General features: G+C 46.4%; 1 protein-coding gene across 3 annotated transcripts in view; it reads right to left on the bottom strand.

Annotated features, from left to right (window-relative positions):
- Positions 1-27,496, bottom strand: part of yeats2 (YEATS domain containing 2) — a 228,750-nt gene that overhangs the window by 10,940 nt on the left and 190,314 nt on the right. For all 3 annotated transcript variants that reach the window (XM_068041935.1, XM_068041936.1, XM_068041937.1), the window contains 4 exons: positions 5,844-5,952; positions 4,980-5,056; positions 3,235-3,314; positions 1,281-1,482 (listed from right to left, as the gene is read on the bottom strand). In XM_068041935.1, the coding sequence (XP_067898036.1) occupies positions 1,281-1,482; positions 3,235-3,314; positions 4,980-5,056; positions 5,844-5,952 (468 nt within the window). The remainder of the gene's footprint in view (positions 1-1,280; positions 1,483-3,234; positions 3,315-4,979; positions 5,057-5,843; positions 5,953-27,496) is intronic.

The raw sequence follows: 27,496 nt of genomic DNA, 5'->3' as shown, positions 1-27,496 counted from the left end.
CCTGGATATCGTCCAGGTCTTGCTGCATTTCTACACGGACTGCTTCAGTATCTGAGGAGTCACGAATGGTGCTGAACATTGGGCAATCATCAGCGAACATCCCCACTTCTGACCTTATGATTGAAGGAAGGTCATTGATGAAGCAGCTGAAGATGCTTGGGACTAGCACACTACCCTGAGGAACTCCTGCAGTGATGTCCTGGAGCTCAGATGATTGACCTCCAACAACCCCAACCATCCTCCTTTGCGCTAGGTATGACTCCAACCAGCGGAGGGTTTCCCCCCGATTCCCATTGACGTCAGTTTTGCTAGGGCTCCTTGATGCCATACTCGGTCAGTTGCTGCCTTAATGTCAAGGGCAGTCACTCTCACCTCACCTCTTGAGTTCAGCTCTTTTGTCCATGTTTGAACCAAGGCTGTGGTCAGGAGCTGAGTGGCCCTGGCGGAACCCAAACTGAGCATCGCTGAGCAGATTATTGCTGAGCAAGTTCTGCTTGATAGCACTGTCAACGACCCCTTCCATCACTTTGCTGATAATTGAGAGTAGACTGATAGGGTTGTAATTGGCCGGGTTGGACTTGTCCTGCTTTTTGTGTACAGGACATACCTGGGCAATTTTTCACATTGCCAAGTAGATGCCAGTGTTGTAGATGTACTGGAACAGCGTGGCTAGGGGCGTGGCTAGTTCTGGAGCACAAGTCTTCAGTACTATTGCCAGAATGTTGTCACGGCCCACAGCCTTTGCCATATCCAGTGCCTTCAGACATTTCTTGATATCACATGGAGTGAATCGAATTGGCTGAAGACTGGCATCTGTGATGCTGGGGACCTCAGGTGGAGATTACAGGGGAAAGAGTTTCCACTGTACAGAATACTGGAGAAAAATCCTCCACTGTACAGGGTACAGGAGAAAAAATCTCAACTGTACAGGGTACAGGGGCAAGAATATCCTTGCTGCACTAGGCATTGGGGAAGGAGTCTCCCCATACAGTGCACAGGACAAGGTACCTCCACTCCACATGGTATAGCACAAGGAGCTACTGCTTCACCACACACACGTCAGGGAACCTTTGCTGAAGTGGGTATAGGAAATGGAACCTGGCAACACTGCAACTTGATTGAAAAAGTTTCCCCTGACTTCTCCTATCACTCCCGTCTTCCTCATTTTTAACTTGCCTCGGCTATGGATTTGAACCCTTCACCTCAGCGAACATTTTGCCGGATTGGTTTGGTCATTTCACCTGCCTTAGTTATTGCTCGGAGTCGAGTGGACAGCTCACCTGGCTCATTGCTGATCTGAGTCAGTATATCTTCCATTGCATCCTCTTCAGTGATGGCAGTCTCTGGGTCGGGGGGTGTGTACCCGCGCTGGCGGCACCAATGCATGATCTGCTTGGTCTTCATTGCTTCTGTGTTGCTGAACCGCGAGCATTTCTCCATCACCTCCTGCAGCATTTTCCTCACGGCTACTGCGCGCTGCCACTGGGGGAGACAGGGAGGGAAAGGGCAACATGAGGTTCTCTGCTTTATACCACCGTCCTTACAGACTAAAAATAAAGGGAAAGACGACAGATGCAAAATTATCCGCATGCTGATGTCATGAAAAAGGCTAATGGAATGCTAGCCTTTACCTCAAGGGAATAAGAATATAAAGGGGTGGAGGTTATGCTTCCATTACACAGAGTCTTGGTCAGATTCCAGCTTGAGTACTACCTTCAATTTTGAGCACAAAACCTCAGGAAAGACATAGTGGCCTTGGAAGGAAACTGCAAACATTCACCAGAAAGATACCAGGGCTTAAATAGTGAGGTTTTGAGGACAGGTTGCATAAATGTGGGTTGTATTCCCTTGAGTTTAGAAGTTTGAGGGGTGATCTAATTGAGGTGTTTAAAGTGATTAAGGGATTTGATAGGGTGCATAAGGAGAAACTATTTCCTCTGATGTGGAAATTCAGACCAAGGGGGTCCAATCTTAAAATTAGAGCTAGGCTATTCAGGAGTGAAATCAGGAAGCACTTTTTCATACACAAGGTAGTAGAAATTTGGAATTGTTTCCCCAAAAGACAGCAGGTGCTGGGATAATTGCAGGTTTCAAGACTGATATTGATAGATTTTTGTTAAGGAAAGATATCATGGGATATAGAACAAAGGCAGGTAAATAGAGTTGAGGAACAGATCAGGCATAATCAAACTGACTGGCAGAGCAGGCTTGAGGGACCTATTCCTGTTCTTCAGTTCCTATGCGCCACCAGGACATGGGATCCTGGTATCACAGGGCACCAGGTCATGTGATCTTCTATCATGGGGTACATAGGGCAGCACAGTGGCGCAGTGGTTAGCACCGCAGCCTCACAGCTCCAGCGACCCGGGTTCAGTTCTGGGTACTGCCTGTGCGGAGTTTGCAAGTTCTCCCTGGTACTGCGTGGGTTTCTGCCGGGTGCTCCGGTTTCCTCCCACAGTCAAAGACTTGCAGGTTGGTAGGTAAATTGGCCATTGTAAATTGCCCCTAGTGTAGGTAGGTGGTAGGAGAAGGATGGGTGTGTAGTAGGGAATATGGGATTAATGTAGGATTAGTATAAATGGGTGGTTGTTGGTCGGTACAGACTCGGTGGACCGAAGGGCCTGTTTCAGTGCTGTATCTCTAAATAAATAAATAAAGACACAGCAGCCTGTATCAGAGGTGCTGGGACACAGGTTCCTGTAACACATACACTAGTGCAGAGGGACCCTGTATCATGGGCACTAATGTACTAAGTCCTGCCTGAAGGTTGCTACATGCTGAGGTATCAGCCTCAACACTCAGTGAGGCACCGAGCAAGGATCTTTTGCTTCCCTCAAATAGAGGGAAAGCTGCTTTCAGAACGACAGGGGAAGAGACCACAAAGCAGGTCAACCCTCTGCCTCACCAGCCCCCATTTCTGAATGCTAACTGCCGCTGGACTCTAGTTGCACAGGTGACAATTGCCTCATCCAAACTGCTATTTTTCGCAGACAAGCCCGGTGAATGTTGGTGGGATATTTCACCAAGGGATGCATCACTGTGGTGCCTGCTCCTCTCCTTACCCAAAATCCACATACATTTTCAGCAGGGACCAATGGATGGCAATCGGTTATGTGAACCCTGCTTATTTTGCTCCTCTCTTCATTTCTCCCCTCAGAGCTTTGAATAATTAAAACAAAAAACAATAGATCGCAAATTAATCTGGGCTCAAGAACAGAGCTGGTTGAGCCTTACCTCTGCAGCTCTCCTCTTTCCAATATTCCAGCTGTAGTACTGTTCCAGAGAGATGGCACAGAATGGACTGGTGTCATCATCTATTGGAGAAACTTAATTGATCAGTGTTTAATGTATCTAACAGTGGCACCAGTTATATAATGACTACTGGGTGTCACAGATATACCATGGAGGTTGCAGAAATAGCTAAAGGAAAGTGAGCTTGGGTGTGATAGTAGGTTCAGCACTTAACTTGCCAAAGCAGTCGGGCAGCAATAAACAAAGTGCTGAATTCGACCAGTGGGTCATGGGCACTAATGCACTAAGTCCTGCCTGAAGGTCGCTACATGCTGAGGTGTCAGACTCAGCCTCAACACTCAGTAAGACACCGAGCAAGGACCTGTTGCTTCCCTCAAAAGGAAAGCTGGTTTCAGAAATTCTCCACTGCAGAGGGTTGTGGATGCTCCATCATTGAACACATTTAAGGCTGGGATAGACAGGTCTCTCAAGGAATCAAGGGATATAGCAAACGGGCGGGAAAGTGGAGTTGAATCCTAAGATCAGCCATGACCGTTTTGAATGGCGGAGCAGGCTCGATGGGCCATATGGTCTACTCCTATTTCTTGTGCGTTTTTGTGCGCTCGTCAGTTGAGCATAAGTCAAAGAACATCAGGTTAAAATGACCAGCTGCACCTTGATTAATGACTTACAATTTTAGTCACCATTTAAGCTTTGGAGGCAATGCCAAGAGAAGCCATGAGGCTGACGCCTAAAGTTTATAGTCCTCATTATGTCCTGGGAACGTCTAAGGCACTTCATGTCCAAGGAATTACAATGTCGCCATATGTGGCAGCCAATTAGTGCCACAACCAGCCAGTGGGAAAATGGCCAATTAATTTATTGTTGGTTGAGCCATGAATATTGGCCAGGGCACCAAGAGATCTCCATGATCTTTTCTAATTAATTCCTGGGCTACCATTTATTGCCCATTCTTAGTTGTCTCCAGAAGATGGTGGTAATTGCTCTTCTTGAACTGCTGCAGTCCATGCCTGTAGCAGTGTGATACAACTGAGTGGCTTGCTAGGCTACTTCAAAGAGCAGTTAAGAGTCAACTGTGTTGGTGTAGGACTATAGTCACATATAGGCCAGACTGGGTAAGAACAGCAGGTTTTCTTCCCCAAAGGATATCAGTGAACCAGTTGAATTTTTATGACACTATAACAGCTTCATGGTTGTTTTACTGAGAACATCTTTTTATTTCGGAATTAAAATTTGCAAACTGCCTTGGTGGGATTTGAACTCACGTTCTCTGGATTATTACTCCAGGCCACTACACTACAGTCCCTTTCCAATAGCCACATGAAACTGTATGACCATCTGAACTACAGCCCTTTTAAATTTGAGCACATAAACCAGGCTAACACTTCAGTGTAGTACTGAGGGAGTGCTGCACTGTCAGTAGTGCCATCTATCAGATGAGACATTAAACTGAGGCCCTGTCGACTCTCGCAGGTGGATGTAAAAGATCCCACGGCACCATTTTGAAGAAGAGGAGGGGAGCTTCTTCTAGGTTTCGTGGACAATATGTATCCCTCAACCAACAACACAATAACAGGTTATCTGCTGGAAATAGTTTTGTATGGACTCAAAACCTGCCCAATGTAAACACACAGGATTTGCTGCCATTGCAGGGTTGGTCTGCGACTGCGAAATCCAATGTTAAAATGGACAATGTGCTGAAACAAAAATCAAACAGTTTTACTCACTTTTCTTGGGAACAATCAGAGGCACCTTCTTCAGGATGGCAGTCAGTAGCTGCTGCACATTCTCGATATATTCAAGGCTAAAAGTAGTAAGGAATCAGAGGCTGGTTAGTGTTCTGTATGTGTCACTAAAGCAGTGACACCTAACACCCCGTTGTCTTTTCTCTTCAGACTGCTGATGGACCTGCCGTTTATTTCTACAGGGACACCACACTGAACCGATGGATATAACACAAAGGGTGGGTGCTGCATCATTGAACATCTCCACATTCACATTGAGGTATTGGTACAGCAGACTTCAACAATGAAGCACATAGTTAGTCAGTGAGATTTTTTTAATGTTGCTTTTCTCCCTTTTCTCCCCAGCTGTTATCCGAGGCGGTCTCATCTTTAGTATCTCACCCAAGTGACTATTCTTCTGTGAAGCTAGACAGAGAGTACTGGCAAGGTATTTGACTGTGGCAGACTTCACAGTTGTGCGTCACCCACCATTCACAGACATGCATTTTCAGGAGTGATCAAAGAACACTGACCTGGTTTCCACCACCACTCCAGGAACAATGAGGTCAAATGTAGCTGAGTACAGGCCAGAGCACATCTTACCTGGGACAGTTTGATGGGACAGTGTTAACAGAGCTTCACTCTGTACTTAACCCGTGCTGTGCCTGCCCTGAGATTATTTGATGGGACAGTGCAGAGGGAGCTTTACTCTGTACCTAAACCATGTTGTTCCTTACCTGGGAGTGTTTGATGGAACGGTGTAGAGGGAGCTTTACTCTGTACCGAAGGTGCGCTGTACCTTACTTTTTAGATGAATCTGGCAGGCATTCATAGAAAAGGGATTTGAGAATAAAATGCTGGACTTACTCAATAATTTCAAACGTCCCATCCAGTCCTGCTCTTTCCACTTTCACAATGCCTGCTGTGGGAAGTGTAGAGCTGAAGCAAGCTCCTACAGACCCAGGCTCTGTCTTTACTGTACAAAGAAATGGCACAATGATAATCAGACATTGCACTACCCAACACACAGAACGCAGACAAACCAAAGACAGATAAATCAGCCTGTTTTTGCAGGATCTTATGCATCGTGCTTAACCTCTAATATGCTTGTTAATAATACAACCAATTCTAACTGCTTTCCCACTACTTCCATCGAATTGTCCTGGTGATGTTTAATATAACTTACATGCAAGGCTAAGAAAAATCATTCACATTTTTGCCTAGAACTATGGAGGCCAGTCTAGTTTTAATGAGGTTAAATGGGTTCTTGCGACATTCTGTGTGCAATTAGTTTAAAACCATGTCTTCTTTTTATTCATTCTCAATCTTATTCATTTTTTTTTTAATGGCCTTTTGTAATAAGCCAAATGTCTGTGGGATGTGACCCTTTGATAATACCAAGCACTATTATCCAGGACCCATAAGATGATGAATCAGCAGATGTGCCCGATCTCAGGTATGATGTCACAAACTTCCTATAACGGCCCAATCTGTGTGACTGTGTCACAGAAACCATCCCACTGCAAAACATATTCATTGTACAAAGGTTGTTCACTCATGCAGCTTTGTAAAGCTTAATGGCATTTTTAGACCACCTGACGAAGTAAATCTACTAATGTCCAGTGTGGAGTTTTATTTTTGTCAAGCGTCTCTCTGCTTTCTTTTTTCCAGGATATTGTTGGGCAGTGGGTGCTCTCCAGCATCTTACCCAAGTGACTATTCTTCAAGTGTGAACCTGGACAGTAAGTGGCACTGGAAGAAGCCTGAGTGCAGTTGGAATGTACACTCTCTGGGGCAGAGAAAACACTCCATGTTGGGCTGCAACAGAAAGTAAAGGAGAATAATCTTTTGAGGGGGTGGAGCGTACAAGTAACTTGTTACAAGTTATTATTGCATTCTCCTGATCCGAGCAGTGAAGACTACTGATCCAATATTTTCCCGGAGTCTGAACGCAGGGCACTATGACACTGGGGCTATAAGGATTAAATTATGAGGACCGGTTGCATAGACTAGGCCTATTTCCCTTGCGTATAGAAGATTAAGGGATGATCTAGTTGAAGTGTCCAAGATGAACAAAGGATTTGATAGGCTAGATTGTCTTGAACAAGGGGCGTAACTTTAAATTAGAACTAGACCATTCAGGGGTGATGTCAAGAAGCACTTCTTCACACAAAGTGTAGTAGAAATCTGGAACACTCTCCTACAAAAGGCTGTTGAGGTTGGGGGGTCAATTGAAAACGTCAAAACTGAGATTGATAGATTTTTATCAAGTAAAGGTATAAAAGATTATGGAACCAAGGCAGATAGATGGTGTTAGAATACAGATCAGCCATCAGATTGAATGGTGGAACTGGCTCGAGGGGCTGAATGGGCTACTCCTGTTCCTATGTTCACTTCTGTCTGATTGCTGTAGATCAGTATAGCAGTGAATGAGCTGGGACTGGCCTGTCAGAGGTACAGCACTCAGTGTAACTTTCAAGCAGCAGCTTAACATTCAATCAGCTCTGATGCATTTTTCTTAAATAGATGTTTAAAGAAAGCAGCACAGATGCTGCATACTGCGCCTCACTGAACAGGCTGGACTACTGTCACACACAATGCGCTTCAAAGAGGCAACGCATTTCAGAAGAAACTGGGACAAAGACCTGGTTTGTGGGAAGTCTCACACTGCAAGGCTTTGCCATAAGTACCAAGTTTGATCTCACAAGGGGAATACTTTTATAAATCACATCTCCAGTTAACTGCAACTGGCAGATATATCAGCAGTGATGGGGAAATATGCGTCTTTGGACCTGCTCTGTGGTGGTTAGTCTGGCCTGAAACAAAGTAACATCGAGTAGGATACTGAGTGAAGGCACTAACACCCAGTCATGGGGAGGCACAGTGATGGCAGGAGCTCCCCGATGGCACAGAGTAACGGCGCTAACTCCCAGTGAGGGGAACACAGAGTGACGGCACTAACTCCCAGTGTGTGGGACACAAGAGTGACGGTACTAACTCCCAGTGAGGGGACACAGAGAGACAGCACCAACTCCCAGTCGAGGAGAGGCACAGAGTGATGGCACTAACTCATAGAAACATAGAACATAGAAAAATAGGAGCAGGAGTAGGCCATTTGGCCCTTCGAGCCTGCTCCGCCATTGAATACGATCATGGCTGATCATCCAAACTCAGGAACCTGTTCCTGCTTTCTCCCCGTATCCCTTGATCCCTTTAGCCCTAAGAACTATATTTAACTCTTTTTTGAATATATTTAATGATTTGGCCTCAACTGCTTTCCGTGGTAGAGAATTCCACAGGTTCACCACTCTCTGGGTGAGGAAATCTCTCTTTATCTCAGTCCTTAGACTGTGACCCCTGGTCCTGGACTCCCCCAGCCATCGGGAACATCGGTCCTGCATCTGGTCTGTCCAGTCCTGTTAGAATTTTGTAGGTTTCTATGAGATCCCCTCTCATTCTTCTAAATTCTAGTGAATACAAGCCTAATCGATCCAATCTCTCTTCATCTGTCAGTCCTGCCATCCCAGGAATCAGTCTGGTGAACCTTCACTGCACTCCCTCCATAGCAAGAACATCCTTCCTCAGATAAGGAGACCAAAACTGCACACAGTACTCAAGGTGTGGTCTCACCAAGGCCTTGGATAATTGCAGCAAGACATCCCTGCTCCTATACTCGAATCCTCTCGCTATGAAAGCCAACATACCGTTTGCCTTCTTACCTGCCTGCTACAACTGCATGCTTACTTTCAGCGACTGGTGCACAAGCACACCCAGGTATCACTGCACCTCTCCCTTTTCCAATCTATTACCATTCAGATAATAATCTGCCTTCCTGTTTTTGCCACCAAAGTGGATAACCTCACATTTATCCACATTATATTGCATCTGCCATGTATTTGCCCACTCACTCAACCTGTCCAAATCACACTGGAGCTTCTCTACATCCTCCTCACAGCTCACACTCCCACCCAGCTTTGTGTCATCTGCAAACTTGGATATACTACTTTTAATTCCCTCATCTATATCATTAAAATATATTGTGAATAGCTGGGGTCCTAGCACTGATCCTTGCGGTACCCCACTAGTCACTGCCTGCCACTCGGAAAAAGACCCATTTATTCCTACTCTTTGTCTCCTGTCTGCCAACCAGTTCTCTACCCATGTCAGTACCTAACCCCCAATCCCAAGTGCTTTAATTTTGCACGCTAATCTCTTAAGTGGGACCTTATCGAAAGTCCAAATACACCACATCCACTGGTTCTCCCTTATCTATTCTACTAGTTACATCCTCAAAAAATTCCAGTAGATTTGTCAAGCATGATTTCCCTTTCGTAAGTCCATGTTGACTTTGATCTTGTCACTGTTTTCCAAGTGCTCTGCTATTACATCTTTTATAATGGACTCTAGCATTTTCCCCACTACTGATGTCAGGCTAACAATTCTCTGTTTTCTGTGGGGTTACATTAGTTACCCTCCAATCCATTGGAATTATTCCAGAGTCTATAGAATTTTGAAAAATGACCAGCAATGCATCTTCTATTTCTAGGGCCACTTCCTTAAGTACTTTTGGATATAGATTATCAGGCCCTGGGGATTTATCGGCCTTCAATCCCGTCACTTTCCCTAACACCATTTCCCTACTAATACTGATTTCATACAGTTCCTTCTTCTCACTAGACCAACATTTCTGGGAGGTAGTTTGTGTATTCCTTTGTGAATACAAAATATGTATTTATTTGGTCTGCCATTTCTTTGTTCCCCATTATAAATTCCCCCGTTTCTGACTGTAAGGGACCCACATTTGTCTTCGCGAATCTTTTTCTCTTCACACACCTAGAGAAGCTTTTACAGTCAGGCTTTATGTTCTCTGCAAGCTTACTCTCATACTCTATTTTCCCCTTCTTAAGCAATCCCTTTGTCCTCCTTTGCTGAATTCTAAACTGCTCCCAATCCTCAGGTTTGCTGCTTGTTCTGGCCATTTTATATTTCTCCTCCTTGGATCTAATACTATCCCTAATTTCCCTTGTAAGCCACAGTTGAGCAACCCTTCCTGTTTTATTTTTGCACCAGACAGGAATGAACAATTCCTAGCCATTGCCTATCCACCGTCAACCCTTTAAGTAACGTTCTCCAATCTATCATAGCCAACTCGCACCTCACATCTTCACAGTTTCCTTTATTTAGATTCAGGACCCTAGTCTCGAAATCAACTCTCTCACTCTCCATCCTAATGAAGGATTCTATCATGTTATGGTCGCTGTTCCCCAAGGCAAGTGAGGGGGACACAGAGTGACGGCACTAACTCCCAGTGAGGGGCACACAGAGTGACGCCACTAACTCCCAGTGAGGGGCACACAGAGTGACAGCACCAACTCCCAGTCGGGGAAAGGCACAAAGTGACAGCACTAACTCCCAGTCGGGGAAAGGCACAGAGTGACGCCACTAACTCCCAGTGAGGGGCACACAGAGTGACAGCACTAACTCCCAGTCGGGGAAAGGCACAGAGTGACGCCACTAACTCCCAGTGAGGGGCACACAGAGTGACAGCACTAACTCCCAGTCGGGGAAAGGCACAGAGTGACGCCACTAACTCCCAGTGAGGGGCACACAGAGTGACAGCACTAACTCCCAGTCGGGGAAAGGCACAAAGTGACAGCACTAACTCCCAGTCGGGGAAAGGCACAGAGTGACGCCACTAACTCCCAGTGAGGAGCACACAGAGTGACGCCACTAACTCCCAGTGAGGGGCACACGGAGTGACAGCACTAACTCCCAGTCGGGGAAAGGCACAGAGTGACGGCACTAACTCCCAGTGAGGGGTACACAGAGTGACGCCACTAACTCCCAGTCGGGGAAAGGCACAGAGTGACGGCACTAACTCCCAGTGAGGGGTACACAGAGTGATGGCACTAACTCCCAGTGAGGGGTACACAGAGTGACGGCACCAACTCCCAGTGAGGGGGACACAGAGTGATGCCACTAACTCCCAGTCGGGGAGAGGCACAGAGTGACGCCACTAACTCCCAGTGAGGGGGACACAGAGTGATGCCACTAACTCCCAGTCGGGGAGAGGCACAGAGTGATGAAACTAACTCCCAGTGAGGGGTACACAGAGTGACGGCACCAACTCCCAGTGAGGGGCACACAGAGTGACAGCACCAACTCCCAGTGAGGGGCACACAGAGTGACGGCACCAACTCCCAGTGAGGGGCACACAGAGTGACAGCACCAACTCCCAGTGAGGAGCACACAGAGTGACGGCACTAACTCCCAGTGAGGGGCACACAGAGTGACGCCACTAACTCCCAGTGAGGGGGACACAGAGTGACGGCACTAACTCCCAGTGAGGGGGACACAGAGTGACAGCACCAACTCCCAGTGAGGGGCACACGGAGTGACAGCACCAACTCCCAGTGAGGGGCACACGGAGTGACGGCACCAACTCCCAGTGAGGGGCACACAGAGTGATGGCACTAACTTTCAGTCAAGAGGACACTCATGGTGAGAAGGCCCATGCATCCACCCAACCAACTATCACACTGCATCTCCTCCTACCGCCACACTGACCCAGAATGAAGGGAATGGAAAAGAGAGGGTCATACTAAATTTATTTTCAAATACCCTGAAATTGTCTCAATAATGGTACTGACACAGGCTTTTTAGGTATTCCCTTCCCTGTGACTGGGTCAGGGAAGATTGCTGAACTTCTAAAGGTCTTAAGATGTTTTTCAAAATTTAGAGCAAAATAAATATCAGCACAAAAACACAAGACATAGGAGCAGGAGTAGACCATATGGCCCATCGAACCTGCTCCCCTATTCAAAATGATCACGGCTGATCTTAGGATTCAACTCCGCTTTTCCGCCCACTCGCCATCCCTCGATTCCCTGAGAGGCCAAAAATCTGTCTATCCCAGCCTTAAATGTATTCAATGATGGAGCATCCACAACCCTATGGGGTAGAGAATTTCTAAGAGTCACAATCCTTTGAGTGAAGTAATTTCTCCTCATCTCAGTCCTAAATGATCGGCCCCTTATCTTGAGACTGTGACCCCGTGTTTTAGATTCCCCAATCAGCGGAAATGATCTCTCAGTGTCAACCCTATCCAGCCCCTTTAGAATCTAATATGTTTCAATGAGATCATCTCTCATTCTTCTAAACTCCAGAGAATACAGGCCCAATTTACTTAGTCTTTCATCGTAGGATAACCCCCTCATCGCAGGGACCAATCTAGTGAACCTTCGTTGCACTGCTTCTAATGCAAGTATATCCTTTCTTCTATGCGGAGACCAAAACTGCGCAGTATTGCAGATGTGGTCTCACCAAAACCTTGTACAACTGTAGCAATACTTCCTTATTCGTGTACTCCAATCTCCTTGCAATAAAGGCCAACATGCCATGTGCCTTCCTAATTGCTTGTTGTACCTGCATGTTAACTTTCTGCGTTCCTTGTACACACACACCCAACATCAACTTACAAGTTGCACCTTTTAAAACATATTCTGCTTTTCTGTTCTTATGACCAAAGTGCATAACTTCACATTTCCCTACATTCTACTCCATCTGCCATCTTGTTGCCCACTCACTTAACCTCTTTGCAGCCTCTGTGTCCTCCTCACAGCTTACCTTTCCAGTTACCTTTGTACCATCAGCAAACTTAGATACATTACTCTCTGTCTCTTCCTCTAAGTCATCAATGTAGATTGTAAATAGCTGAGGCTCCAGCACTGATTCTTGCAGCACTCCACTATTTACTGCCTGCCAATTTGAAAATGCCCTGTTTATGCCCACTCGTTGCTTCCTGTCTGTTAACCAATCATCTATCCATGCTAATATATTACCCCAACTCCATGAGCCCTTATCTTAGCAATTAATCTTTTGTGTGGCACCTTATTGAATGCCTTTTGGAAAACCAGATATACTACATCTACCGGTCTACATCCTCAAAAAACTCTAATATATTTGTCAAACAGGATTTCCCTTTAGTAAAACCATATTGACTTGTTCTAATCATACTATGCTTTTCCAAGTGCATTGTTAAGACTTCCTTAATAATAGATTCCAGCGACTGATGTTAGACTAACTGGCCTGTAGTTCCCCGTTTTCTCTCTCCTTCCTTTCTTGAAAAGCAGTTTAACATTTGCCAACCTCCAATCTGATGGGACCGTTCCCCAATCTAAGGAATTTTGGAAAATCATAGCTAGCCCATCCACTATCTCTGCAGCTAATGCTTTTAGAACGCTTGGACGTAGGCCATCAGGTCCTGGAGATTTGTCAGATTTTAGTCCCTTAAGCTTCTCCAATACTTTTTCGCTGCTGATATGAATTTCTTTAATTTCCTCACTCTTTTTAGCCCCTCGGTTACTGCCTATTTCTGGTATGGAACTTGTGTCTTCTACTGTGAAGACAGACACAAAGTATTTGTTCAATGCCTCTACCACTTCCTCAATCCCCATGATAATTTCTCCTGTCTTGTTTCCTTGTCTCTGTTTCCAAGCGACCAATGTTTACTTTAGCTACTCTCTTCCTTTTGATATACCTATAAAAGCTCTTGCAATCTGTTTTTATGTTCTTATGTTACTGGCTAGTTTACTCTCATATTAGGTTTTTTCCTTTTCATAGAGTCATAGAGTTATACAGCACAGAAACAGGCCCTTTGCGTCCGTGCCGGCCATCAAGCACCTATCTATTCTAATCCCATTTTCCGGCACTTGACCCGCAGCCTTGAATGCTATGGAGTTTCAAGTCCTCATCTAAGTACTTCTTAAATGTTGTGAAGGTTCCTGCCTCTACCACCCCTTCAGGCAGTGTGTTCCAGATTCCAGCCACCCTCTGGATGAAAAATGTTTTCCTCAAATCCCCTCTAAACCTCCTGCCCCTTACCTTAAATCTATGTCCCCTGGTTATTGACACCTCCGGCTAAGGGAAAAAGTTTCTTCCTATCTACCCTATCAATGCCCCTCATAATTTTGTATACCTCAATCAGGTCCCCCCTCAACCTTCTCTGCTCTAAAGAAAACAACCCTAGCCTATCCAGTCTCTCTTTATAGCTGAAATGCTCCAGCCCAGGCAACATCTGGTGAATCTCCTATGCACTCACTCCAGTGCAATCACATCCTTCAGACCAGAACTGTACACAGGGTGGCACAGGGGCGCAGTGGTTAGCACCGCAGCCTCACAGCTCCAGCGACCCAGGTTCGATTCTGGGTACTGTCTGTGCGGAGTTTGCAAGTTCTCCCTGTGACCGCGTGGGTTTTCGCTGGGTGCTCCTGTTTCCTCCCACAGCCAAACACATGCAGGTTGATAGGTAAATTGGCCATTATAAATTGCCCCTAGTATAGGTAGGTGGTAGGGGAATTGAGGGAAGGTGGGTATGTGGTAGGAATATGGGATTAATGTAGGATTAGTATAAATGGGTGGTTGATGGTCGGCACAGACTCGGAGGGCCGAAGGGCCTGTTTCAGTGCTGTATCTCTAAATAAATAAAAAAATAAATAAATAAACAGTACTCCAGCTGTGGCCTAACTAGCATTTTATACAGCTCCATCATAATCTCCCTGCTCTTATATTCTATGCCTCAGCTAATAAAGGCAAGCATCCCTTATTGTCTTCCTAACCACCTTATCTACCTGTGCTGCTGCCTTCAGTGAGCTATGGACAAGTACACTAAGGTCCCTCTGACCCTCTGTACTTCCTAGGGTCCTACCACCCATTGTATATTCCCTTGCCTTGTTAGGTCTCCCAAAATGCATCACCTCACACTTCTCAGGATTAAATTTCATTTGCCACTGCTCTGCCCATCTTACCAGCCCATCTATATCATCCTGTAATCTAAGGCTAACCTCCTCACTATTTACAAAACCACCAATTTTCGTGTTATCTGTGAACTTACTAATCATACCTCCTATCTTCACGTCTAAATCATTAATGTACTTTTAATCAACTTATTGGTAGCCCTTTGCTGGTTTCAAAAACACTCCCAATCTTCAGACTTACTACTCTTTTTTTGCAACAGTGTATGCTTTTTCTTTTAATCAAATACTATCCTTAATTTCCTGAGTGAGCCACGGATGGGTCTTTCTGGCTGAGTTTTTGTTTTTCAAAGGAATGTATTTTTGTTGAATATTTTGAATTGTTTCTTTAAACGTTTCCCACTGTTCATTTACTGCCGTACCTTTTAGTCTATTTACCCAATTTACCTTAGCCAGTTTTCTCCTTATACCTACGTAATTGGCTTTATTTAAGTTCAAGATGTTTGTTTGTGATTGGAGCATGTCACTTTCAAACTTAACGTGGAATTCAATGGTATTATGATCACTCTTTCCCAGTGGATCTTTTACTGTGACACTGCTTATTAACTCTGCTTCATTACACAATACTTGATCTAAGATATCTTTATCCCTAGTTGGCTCCACAACGTATTACTTGAAGAAACTGTCCCCAAATCATTCTACAAACTCTTCTACTAGACCACTCTTGCCAATTTAATTCTATATGAAGATTCAAGTTACCCTACAATTATTACATTTCCTTTGTTACAAGCTCCAATAATTTCTTATTTAATGCTCTGTCCCACAGTATAACTACTGTTAGGGGACCTATAAACTACCCCCACCAGTGTTTCCTGATTCTTGCTATTCCTTATTGCCACCCATACTGATTCTATTTCATGATCTTCTGAGGCCAGATCCTTCCTCACTAACGCCCTTATGTCATCCTTTATCCCCCAGTGCTACCCCTCCTCCTTTGCTATTCTGTCTGTCTTTCCAAAATATCGTGTACCCTGGAATATTTATTTCCCAACCACCATGTAACCACGTCTCTGTGATGGTGATTAGATCTAAATCATGTACCTCTATCTGTACCACTAGTTCATCTATCTTATTGCAGATGCTTCGCGCATTCAGATATAGAACCTTTAATTTCATTTTTCTGCTTCTATTCCCTTCAATGACCTTATTTGCTGATGTACAATTTCTGTTAAACTCTCTGTCCTTACTGTCCCATTCTGCTTGTCTTTACCCACAATGCTATGCTGTTCCAATGCCTTGGCTTTGCTGTTTGGATTTCTAAATCACACCTCTGCCGAGCCCTCCCCCCACTCTGTTAGTTCAGAATCTCTCCTCTTATCTGCTGACTCATTCTTGAGTTTGTACACACTGACCCTTCCTGTCACATCCTGATTATCATTATCCTTATTGCTATCTTGCTCTCTTGCCTTCTCCTCTCTCTTTAAATTATCACATCTTCCCTCACTTGATTCTTCGCCCCAACTATTTAGTTTAAAGCCCTCTCTACTGCCCTAATTATACGACCAGCCAGAACACTGGTCCCAGCATGATTCAGGTGTAGATAGTCCCAATGGAACAGCTCCCACTTTCCCCAGTACTGGTGCCAATGCCCCATTAATTAAATCCATTTCTCCCACGCCAATCTTTGAGCCACACATTGAATTGTCTGATCTCATGTACCCTATGCCAATTTGCTCGTGGCTCAGGTAATAACGCAGAGGGGCGGCACAGTGGTTAGCACCGCAGCCTCACAGCTCCAGCGACCCGGGCTCAATTCTGGGTACTGCCTGTGTGGAGTTTGCAAGTTCTCCCTGTGTCTGCGTGGGTTTCCTCCGGGTGCTCCGGTTTCCTCCCACAGCCAAAAAAAGACTTGCAGGTTGATAGGTAAATTGGCCATTATAAATTGCCCCTAGTATAGGTAGGTGGTAGGGGAATATAGGGACAGGTGGGGATGTGGTAGGAATGTGGGATTAGTGTAAGATTAGTATAAATGGGTGGTTAATGGTCGGCACAGACTCGGTGGGCCGAAGGGCCTGTTTCAGTGCTGTATCTCTAAATCAAATCAGATTATTACCTTTAAGGTTCTGATTTTTAATTTAGCTCCTATCTGCTCATACTCCCTATGCAGAACCTCTTTCCTAGTCCTATCTATGTCATTGGTACCCACGTGGACCACGACAACTGGATCCTCCCCCTCCCACTTCAAATTCCTCTCCAGCCCCGAGCAGATGTCTCGAACCCTGGCACTGGGCGGGCAACATAGTCTTCTGGACTCACACTCTTGGCTGCAGAGAATGCTGCATACCCCCCTTACTATACTGTCCCCTTCTACCACTACATTCCTATTTACTCCCCCCTGCTTGAATGGCTTCCTGTACCATGGTGCCATGGTCAGTTTGCTCATCTATCCTGCAACCCTCGCTCTCATCCATACAAGCTGAAAGAACCTCAAACCTGTTGGACAATTGCAGGGGCTGAGCCTGCTCCACTGCTGCCTTCTTGATCACCTTACCTGCCTCACTCACAGTCACATCCTCCTGTCCCTGACCACTGATCAAATCAGAAGACCCTATTCGATGGGGTGTGACTGCCTCCTGGAACAAACTGTCTAGGTAACTTTCCCCCTCCCTGATGCATCGCAGTGTCTGTAGCTCGGCCTCCAGCTCAATGATTCTGAGCCGAAGCTCTTCAAGCTGCAGACGTTTACTGAAGACACATGTTGTCAGTTAGCACGTAAGCAGTTGATGAAACTGCCTCCAGATAGAAAAATCACAGGAGAGGAAACCCCAAAGCAAATTGTATTTATATAATAATTCTAATGGGGAATACATTCTGGACACTTTACATGGGTGGGATGGGAAGAAGGTAGATAACATGAATAGCTAACGAGCCTTGATTCCATTTAGCCAGGGATCAATGATTACTTTTTGAGGTTACAGCCCAGTGCAGTAATTCCCAATGTAGTACTTGTCCACATAATCCCAGGTTTTGGCCCTCAGTCTAAACCTAACTTACGAATCTCAGCCAGGGCAAGAGTTGGGATAGTACAACTGCCCGCGTCTCTGGACTAAAAGAAAGGAAAGTCATTCAGGGTTCCCGCTATGGATCACTGTCCTGTGAGAAACCATTCTTGCCTGGTTATTGGATAAGGGCAGGATTGGGGAACTGCCGTGATGTCTCCCATGGTTCAACGTACAACCAATATTCATTGGCCTCGTGCATGAATGAGTCAGTGGAGAGCAGTCAGTTCCCATAAGCCAGCACCAGTCAGTGACTTCAGGAAATAAGGAGATAAAAAGAAAATCATAATTCCTTTCGAAGAATTACTGGTGGCAAAATTGTTTAAAGTGCTTCCAGGGCATCTGATTTGCCCAGAAGCTGTGATTGAGCAAGATCAATATAAACACTGCAGTTAATCTCCATTACACTCCGTTCGCCCTCCAATACACTCTGTACTCTCAGAAGCTAAACAGTATGTTCCTATCACTTATTCATTTTCTAAGTGCATATGAACGCTTCACATTTTCTTTTGCTCTTTTTAACTCTGAGTGGCAGGAATTGCTTTAAGTGGACTCAGGGGTTTCAAACCTCTGAATGTTTAAATACAAACTGTAGTAAAACAACATTTGCAAAAAATCATTTTACAGAGGATAAGCATCAACTCTCAGGATGCAATTGATATACACCAATATTTACTAATCCCTTTATTTTTCTTTGCTCCTCTCCTGAAGGTGCTGACTTTTTTAGCACAAGGCTGGCTGCCTTGCAGGACATCAGCCCAGTGGCCACACACTGACCAGAAACAGAAATCCTGGCGGATTTTCCCCGTCGCCCCCCCCCCCCTCCCCACAATACAACCCAGCTCAGGGTACTGAGGATAATTATAGCCTCCCTGTTGTACTGGTTGAGATCAGCTAACTCAGCAAATAGCCAAGAATTGAGCTTGTACCCCATAATCTGCACGGCTTAACTGAGCCAGCAAGGGAATATCCACAAGTATTTTAAGACTATCTAGTTCAATTTCTACAAGAATGGCTGTTCCAGGCTAAAGTTTCCATTGCGAGAGTTTAGTTAGCAATGGCATCAATGAGCGAGCTCAATCAGAAATGGGAATATCTCTCCTTCCAACACTGAAACGCCACACTGGCTTCCTCCACCACAATCATTCATAATGCACTAAGAATAGCTAGTTATGTCATTCATAACCAACTGTGGTGAAGTATATTAAATGTGTGATTCCCCCTTCCCCAAATAAAGGCTTCTTATTCCTTCGTTTTCAGTTCAGGAGTACTACAGTGGGAGATACCATGTTGGTTACTGAGGGCAATCAGACAACATGACTCTGCCTACTGCTGACCTGTCCAAAGATTTCCAGCCCAAAACACTGTCCAATTGATCGCCAGTCTGCAACACTGTCCAATAAATCCAAGCTCTTCATCAACCCTGTCCAATAGATTCCAGCTGTTCAATCCTGCCCAACAGATCCATGCTCTGTAACAATGTCCAATAGATCCCAGCTTTGTAAAATAATCTAATAAATTCTAGTTCTACAACCCTGAACTAATAGATCCCAATTCTGTAACACTGTTCAACAGGTCCCAGTTCTGTAACTGTGTCCAATAGATTTCAGCATTACAAAACAGCTCAATAGATCCTAGCTCTACAACCCCTGTAGCATCCTGCTGAATAAAACAATCCAATAGATCCCCGCTCTGTGAAGTTATCCAATAGATCCCTACTTTATAACCCTGTCCAACAGATCCAAGCTTGAGAAAAAATGTTCACACTAATGGGAAATGAGGATGCATGTCGAGAGAGTACCGGTTCCTCAGATTGTACCACACTATTCTGGTTCAACAGAAGATCAATGAAGATCAGGGAAATTTCACCCGCAGGCTTCATTCTAATCTAAGTACACTTACTTGACTGTGTTGCAGCTGTAGTACTAAAAGCTGCTGATTAACGGAATGATTGCATAACAGCATGTAGCTCTGAAACTTGCACTGCACAGAAACAGCACATGGGTTTGCCCTGCAATTCCCCACACAGTGAGTTCCCTACCTCAAGCAGGACATCACTGGACAAGTGCCAATCACAGACTAAAGAATGACATCCTGGGAAGTGACATTAGGGGGCAAAGCCAATCAGAGACTGAACGGTGACAACAGGGGACAATGCCAATTAGAGACTGGACAGTGACATCACAGAGGCAGTGCCAATCAGAGACTGGACAGTGACAACAGGGAGCAGTGCCAGAGACTGGACAGTGACAAAAGAGGCACGGCCACAGATGGGATAGTGACAACGAGGGCAGTGCCAATCAGAGACTTCACAATGACAACAGGGCAGTGTCAGAGATTTCACAATGACAACAGGGGGCAGTGCCAATCAGAGACTGGATAGTGACAACAGGGGACAGTGCCAATCAGAGACTGGACAGTGACAACAGGGAGCAGTGCCAGAGACTGGACAGTGACAAAAGAGGCACGGCCACAGATGGGATAGTGACAACGAGGGCAGTGCCAATCAGAGACTTCACAATGACAACAGGGCAGTGCCAATCAGAGATTTCACAATGACAACAGGGCAGTGCCAATCAGAGACTTCACAATGACAACAGGGCAGTGCCAATCAGAGATTTCACAATGACAACAGGGGGCAGTGCCAATTAGAGACTGGACAATGACAACAGGGGGCAGTGCCAATCAGAGATTTCACAATGACAACAGGGGGCAGTGCCAATTAGAGACTGGACAGTGACAACAGGGGGCAGTGCCAATCAGAGATTTCACAATGACAACAGGGTGCAGTGCCAATCAGAGATTTCACAATGACAACAGGGGGCAGTGCCAATCAGAGACCGGATAGTGACAACAGGGGGCAGTGCCAATCAGAGATTTCACAATGACAACAGGGGACAGTGCCAATTAGAGACTGGATAGTGACAACAGGGGGCAGTGCCAATCAGAGATTTCACAATGACAACAGGGTGCAGTGCCAATCAGAGATTTCACAATGACAACAGGGGGCAGTGCCAATCAGAGACCGGATAGTGACAACAGGGGGCAGTGCCAATCAGAGATTTCACAATGACAACAGGGGACAGTGCCAATTAGAGACTGGATAGTGACAACAGGGGGCAGTGCCAATCAGAGATTACACAATGACAACAGGGGACAGTGCCAATTAGAGACTGGATAGTGACAACAGGGGGCAGTGCCAATCAGAGATTTCACAATGACAACAGGGGACAGTGCCAATTAGAGACTGGATAGTGACAACAGGGGGCAGTGCCAATCAGAGATTTCACAATGACAACAGGGGGCAGTGCCAATCAGAGATTTCACAATGACAACAGGGGGCAGTGCCAATCAGAGATTTCACAATGACAACAGGGGACAGTGCCAATTAGAGACTGGATAGTGACAACAGGGGGCAGTGCCAATCAGAGATTTCACAATGACAACAGGGGACAGTGCCAATCAGAGATTTCACAATGACAACAGGGGGCAGTGCCAATCAGAGACCGGATAGTGACAACAGGGGGCAGTGCCAATCAGAGATTTCACAATGACAACAGGGGGCAGTGCCAATCAGAGACCGGATAGTGACAACAGGGGGCAGTGCCAATCAGAGATTTCACAATGACAACAGGGGACAGTGCCAATTAGAGACTGGATAGTGACAACAGGGGGCAGTGCCAATCAGAGATTTCACAATGACAACAGGGGGCAGTGCCAATCAGAGACCGGATAGTGACAACAGGGGGCAGTGCCAATCAGAGATTTCACAATGACAACAGGGGGCAGTGCCAATTAGAGACTGGATAGTGACAACAGGGGGCAGTGCCAATCAGAGATTTCACAATGACAACAGGGGACAGTGCCAATCAGAGATTTCACAATGACAACAGGGGGCAGTGCCAATCAGAGATTTCACAATGACAATAGGGGGCAGTGCCAATTAGAGACCGGACAGTGACAACAGGGGGCAGTGCCAATCAGAGATTTCACAATGACAACAGGGGACAGTGCCAATTAGAGACTGGACAGTGACAACAGGGGGCAGTGCCAATCAGAGATTTCACAATGACAACAGGACAGTGCCAATCAGAGATTTCACAATGACAACAGGGGGCAGTGCCAATTAGAGACTGGTCAGTGACAACAGGGGGCAGTGCCAATCAGAGACTGGATAGTGACAACAGGGGGCAGTGCCAATCAGAGATTTCACAATGACAACAGGGGACAGTGCCAATTAGAGACTGGATAGTGACAACAGGGGGCAGTGCCAATCAGAGATTTCACAATGACAACAGGACAGTGCCAATCAGAGATTTCACAATGACAACAGGGGGCAGTGCCAATTAGAGACTGGTCAGTGACAACAGGGGGCAGTGCCAATCAGAGACTGGATAGTGACAACAGGGGGCAGTGCCAATCAGAGACTTCACAATGACAACAGGGGGCAGTGCCAATTAGAGACTGGATAGTGACAACAGGGGGCAGTGCCAATCAGAGATTTCACAATGACAACAGGGGACAGTGCCAATTAGAGACTGGATAGTGACAACAGGGGGCAGTGCCAATCAGAGATTTCACAATGACAACAGGGGACAGTGCCAATTAGAGACTGGTCAGTGACAACAGGGGGCAGTGCCAATCAGAGATTTCACAATGACAACAGGGGGCAGTGCCAATTAGAGACGGGATAGTGACAACAGGGGACAGTGCCAATCAGAGACTTCACAATGACAACAGGGGGCAGTGCCAATTAGAGACGGGATAGTGACAACAGGGGGCAGTGCCAATCAGAGATTTCACAATGACAACAGGGGACAGTGCCAATCAGAGATTTCACAATGACAACAGGGGGCAGTGCCAATCAGAGATTTCACAATGACAATAGGGGGCAGTGCCAATTAGAGACCGGATAGTGACAACAGGGGGCAGTGCCAATCAGAGATTTCACAATGACAACAGGGGACAGTGCCAATTAGAGACTGGATAGTGACAACAGGGGGCAGTGCCAATCAGAGATTTCACAATGACAACAGGACAGTGCCAATCAGAGATTTCACAATGACAACAGGGGGCAGTGCCAATTAGAGACTGGTCAGTGACAACAGGGGGCAGTGCCAATCAGAGACTGGATAGTGACAACAGGGGGCAGTGCCAATCAGAGATTTCACAATGACAACAGGGGACAGTGCCAATTAGAGACTGGATAGTGACAACAGGGGGCAGTGCCAATCAGAGATTTCACAATGACAACAGGACAGTGCCAATCAGAGATTTCACAATGACAACAGGGGGCAGTGCCAATTAGAGACTGGTCAGTGACAACAGGGGGCAGTGCCAATCAGAGACTGGATAGTGACAACAGGGGGCAGTGCCAATCAGAGACTTCACAATGACAACAGGGGGCAGTGCCAATTAGAGACTGGATAGTGACAACAGGGGGCAGTGCCAATCAGAGATTTCACAATGACAACAGGGGACAGTGCCAATTAGAGACTGGATAGTGACAACAGGGGGCAGTGCCAATCAGAGATTTCACAATGACAACAGGGGACAGTGCCAATTAGAGACTGGTCAGTGACAACAGGGGGCAGTGCCAATCAGAGATTTCACAATGACAACAGGGGGCAGTGCCAATTAGAGACGGGATAGTGACAACAGGGGACAGTGCCAATCAGAGATTTCACAATGACAACAGGGGACAGTGCCAATCAGAGATTTCACAATGACAACAGGGGGCAGTGCCAATTAGAGACTGGATAGTGACAACAAGGGGGCAGTGCCAATCAGAGACTGGATAGTGACAACAGGGGGCAGTGCCAATTAGAGACTGGATAGTGACAACAAGGGGGCAGTGCCAATCAGAGAATGGATAGTGACAACAGGGGGCAGTGCCAATCAGAGATTTGACAATGACAACAGGGGGCAGTGCCAATTAGAGACGGGATAGTGACAACAGGGGACAGTGCCAATCAGAGATTTCACAATGACAACAGGGCAGTGCCAATCAGAGATTTCACAATGACAACAGGGGACAGTGCCAATCAGAGATTTCACAATGACAACAGGGGGCAGTGCCAATTAGAGACCGGATAGTGACAACAGGGGGCAGTGCCAATCAGAGATTTCACAATGACAACAGGGGACAGTGCCAATCAGAGATTTCACAATGACAACAGGGGGCAGTGCCAATTAGAGACCGGATAGTGACAACAGGGGGCAGTGCCAATCAGAGATTTCACAATGACAACAGGGGACAGTGCCAATCAGAGACTGGATAGTGACAACAGGGGGCAGTGCCAATCAGAGATTTCACAATGACAACAGGGGGCAGTGCCAATTAGAGACGGGATAGTGACAACAGGGGGCAGTGCCAATCAGAGATTTCACAATGACAACAGGGGGCAGTGCCAATTAGAGACTGGATAGTGACAACAGGGGGCAGTGCCAATCAGAGATTTCACAATGACAACAGGGGGCAGTGCCAATTAGAGACTGGATAGTGACAACAGGGGGCAGTGCCAATCAGAGATTTCACAATGACAACAGGGGACAGTGCCAATTAGAGACTGGATAGTGACAACAGGGGGCAGTGCCAATCAGAGATTTCACAATGACAACAGGGGACAGTGCCAATTAGAGACTGGATAGTGACAACAGGGGGCAGTGCCAATCAGAGATTTCACAATGACAATAGGGGGCAGTGCCAATTAGAGACCGGATAGTGACAACAGGGGGCAGTGCCAATCAGAGATTTCACAATGACAACAGGGGGCAGTGCCAATTAGAGACGGAATAGTGACAACAGGGGGCAGTGCCAATCAGAGATTTCACAATGACAATAGGGGGCAGTGCCAATTAGAGACCGGATAGTGACAACAGGGGGCAGTGCCAATCAGAGATTTCACAATGACAACAGGGGGCAGTGCCAATTAGAGACGGGATAGTGACAACAGGGGGCAGTGCCAATCAGAGATTTCACAATGACAACAGGGGGCAGTGCCAATTAGAGACTGGATAGTGACAACAGGGGGCAGTGCCAATCAGAGATTTCACAATGACAACAGGGGGCAGTGCCAATTAGAGACTGGATAGTGACAACAGGGGACAGTGCCAATCAGAGATTTCACAATGACAACAGGGGGCAGTGCCAATTAGAGACTGGATAGTGACAACAGGGGGCAGTGCCAATCAGAGATTTCACAATGACAACAGGGGACAGTGCCAATTAGAGATTTCACAATGACAACAGGGGACAGTGCCAATTAGAGACTGGATAGTGACAACAGGGGGCAGTGCCAATCAGAGATTTCACAATGACAACAGGGGACAGTGCCAATTAGAGACTGGATAGTGACAACAGGGGGCAGTGCCAATCAGAGATTTCACAATGACAATAGGGGGCAGTGCCAATTAGAGACCGGATAGTGACAACAGGGGGCAGTGCCAATCAGAGATTTCACAATGACAACAGGGGGCAGTGCCAATTAGAGACGGGATAGTGACAACAGGGGGCAGTGCCAATCAGAGATTTCACAATGACAATAGGGGGCAGTGCCAATTAGAGACCGGATAGTGACAACAGGGGGCAGTGCCAATCAGAGATTTCACAATGACAACAGGGGGCAGTGCCAATTAGAGACGGGATAGTGACAACAGGGGGCAGTGCCAATCAGAGATTTCACAATGACAACAGGGGACAGTGCCAATCAGAGCCTGGATAGTGACAACAGGGGGCAGTGCCAATCAGAGATTTCACAATGACAACAGGGGGCAGTGCCAATTAGAGACGGGATAGTGACAACAGGGGACAGTGCCAATCAGAGATTTCACAATGACAACAGGGGGCAGTGCCAATTAGAGACTGGATAGTGACAACAGGGGGCAGTGCCAATCAGAGATTTCACAATGACAACAGGGGACAGTGCCAATTAGAGACTGGATAGTGACAACAGGGGGCAGTGCCAATCAGAGATTTCACAATGACAACAGGGGACAGTGCCAATTAGAGACTGGATAGTGACAACAGGGGGCAGTGCCAATCAGAGATTTCACAATGACAATAGGGGGCAGTGCCAATTAGAGAACGGATAGTGACAACAGGGGGCAGTGCCAATCAGAGATTTCACAATGACAACAGGGGGCAGTGCCAATTAGAGACGGGATAGTGACAACAGGGGGCAGTGCCAATCAGAGATTTCACAATGACAACAGGGGGCAGTGCCAATCAGAGATTTCACAATGACAACAGGGGGCAGTGCCAATTAGAGACTGGATAGTGACAACAGGGGGCAGTGCCAATCAGAGATTTCACAATGACAATAGGGGGCAGTGCCAATTAGAGACTGGATAGTGACAACAGGGGGCAGTGCCAATCAGAGATTTCACAATGACAACAGGACAGTGCCAATCAGAGATTTCACAATGACAACAGGGGGCAGTGCCAGTTAGAGACTGGTCAGTGACAACAGGGGGCAGTGCCAATCAGAGACTGGATAGTGACAACAGGGGGCAGTGCCAATCAGAGATTTCACAATGACAACAGGGGACAGTGCCAATCAGAGATTTCACAATGACAACAGGGGACAGTGCCAATCAGAGATTTCACGATGACAACAGGGGACAGTGCCAATTAGAGACTGGATAGTGACAACAGGGGGCAGTGCCAATCAGAGATTTCACAATGACAACAGGGGACAGTGCCAATCAGAGACTTCACAATGACAACAGGGGGCAGTGCCAATTAGAGACTGGATAGTGACAACAGGGGGCAGTGCCAATCAGAGATTTCACAATGACAACAGGGGACAGTGCCAATTAGAGACTGGATAGTGACAACAGGGGGCAGTGCCAATCAGAGATTTCACAATGACAACAGGACAGTGCCAATCAGAGATTTCACAATGACAACAGGGGGCAGTGCCAATTAGAGACTGGTCAGTGACAACAGGGGGCAGTGCCAATCAGAGACTGGATAGTGACAACAGGGGGCAGTGCCAATCAGAGATTTCACAATGACAACAGGACAGTGCCAATCAGAGATTTCACAATGACAACAGGGGGCAGTGCCAATTAGAGACTGGTCAGTGACAACAGGGGGCAGTGCCAATCAGAGACTGGATAGTGACAACAGGGGGCAGTGCCAATCAGAGATTTCACAATGACAACAGGGGACAGTGCCAATCAGAGATTTCACGATGACAACAGGGGACAGTGCCAATTAGAGACTGGATAGTGACAACAGGGGGCAGTGCCAATCAGAGATTTCACAATGACAACAGGACAGTGCCAATCAGAGATTTCACAATGACAACAGGGGGCAGTGCCAATTAGAGACTGGTCAGTGACAACAGGGGGCAGTGCCAATCAGAGACTGGATAGTGACAACAGGGGGCAGTGCCAATCAGAGATTTCACAATGACAACAGGGGACAGTGCCAATCAGAGATTTCACGATGACAACAGGGGACAGTGCCAATTAGAGACTGGATAGTGACAACAGGGGACAGTGCCAATCAGAGACTGGATAGTGACAACAGGGGGCAGTGCCAATCAGAGATTTCACAATGACAACAGGGGGCAGTGCCAATCAGAGATTTCACAATGACAACAGGGGACAGTGCCAATCAGAGACTTCACAATGACAACAGGGGGCAGTGCCAATTAGAGACTGGATAGTGACAACAGGGGGCAGTGCCAATCAGAGACTT

This window comes from Heterodontus francisci, chromosome 11 (assembly GCF_036365525.1).
Source record: "Heterodontus francisci isolate sHetFra1 chromosome 11, sHetFra1.hap1, whole genome shotgun sequence".
Taxonomy (NCBI): domain Eukaryota; kingdom Metazoa; phylum Chordata; class Chondrichthyes; order Heterodontiformes; family Heterodontidae; genus Heterodontus; species Heterodontus francisci.
This window is presented reverse-complemented; position numbering and strand designations above follow the sequence as displayed.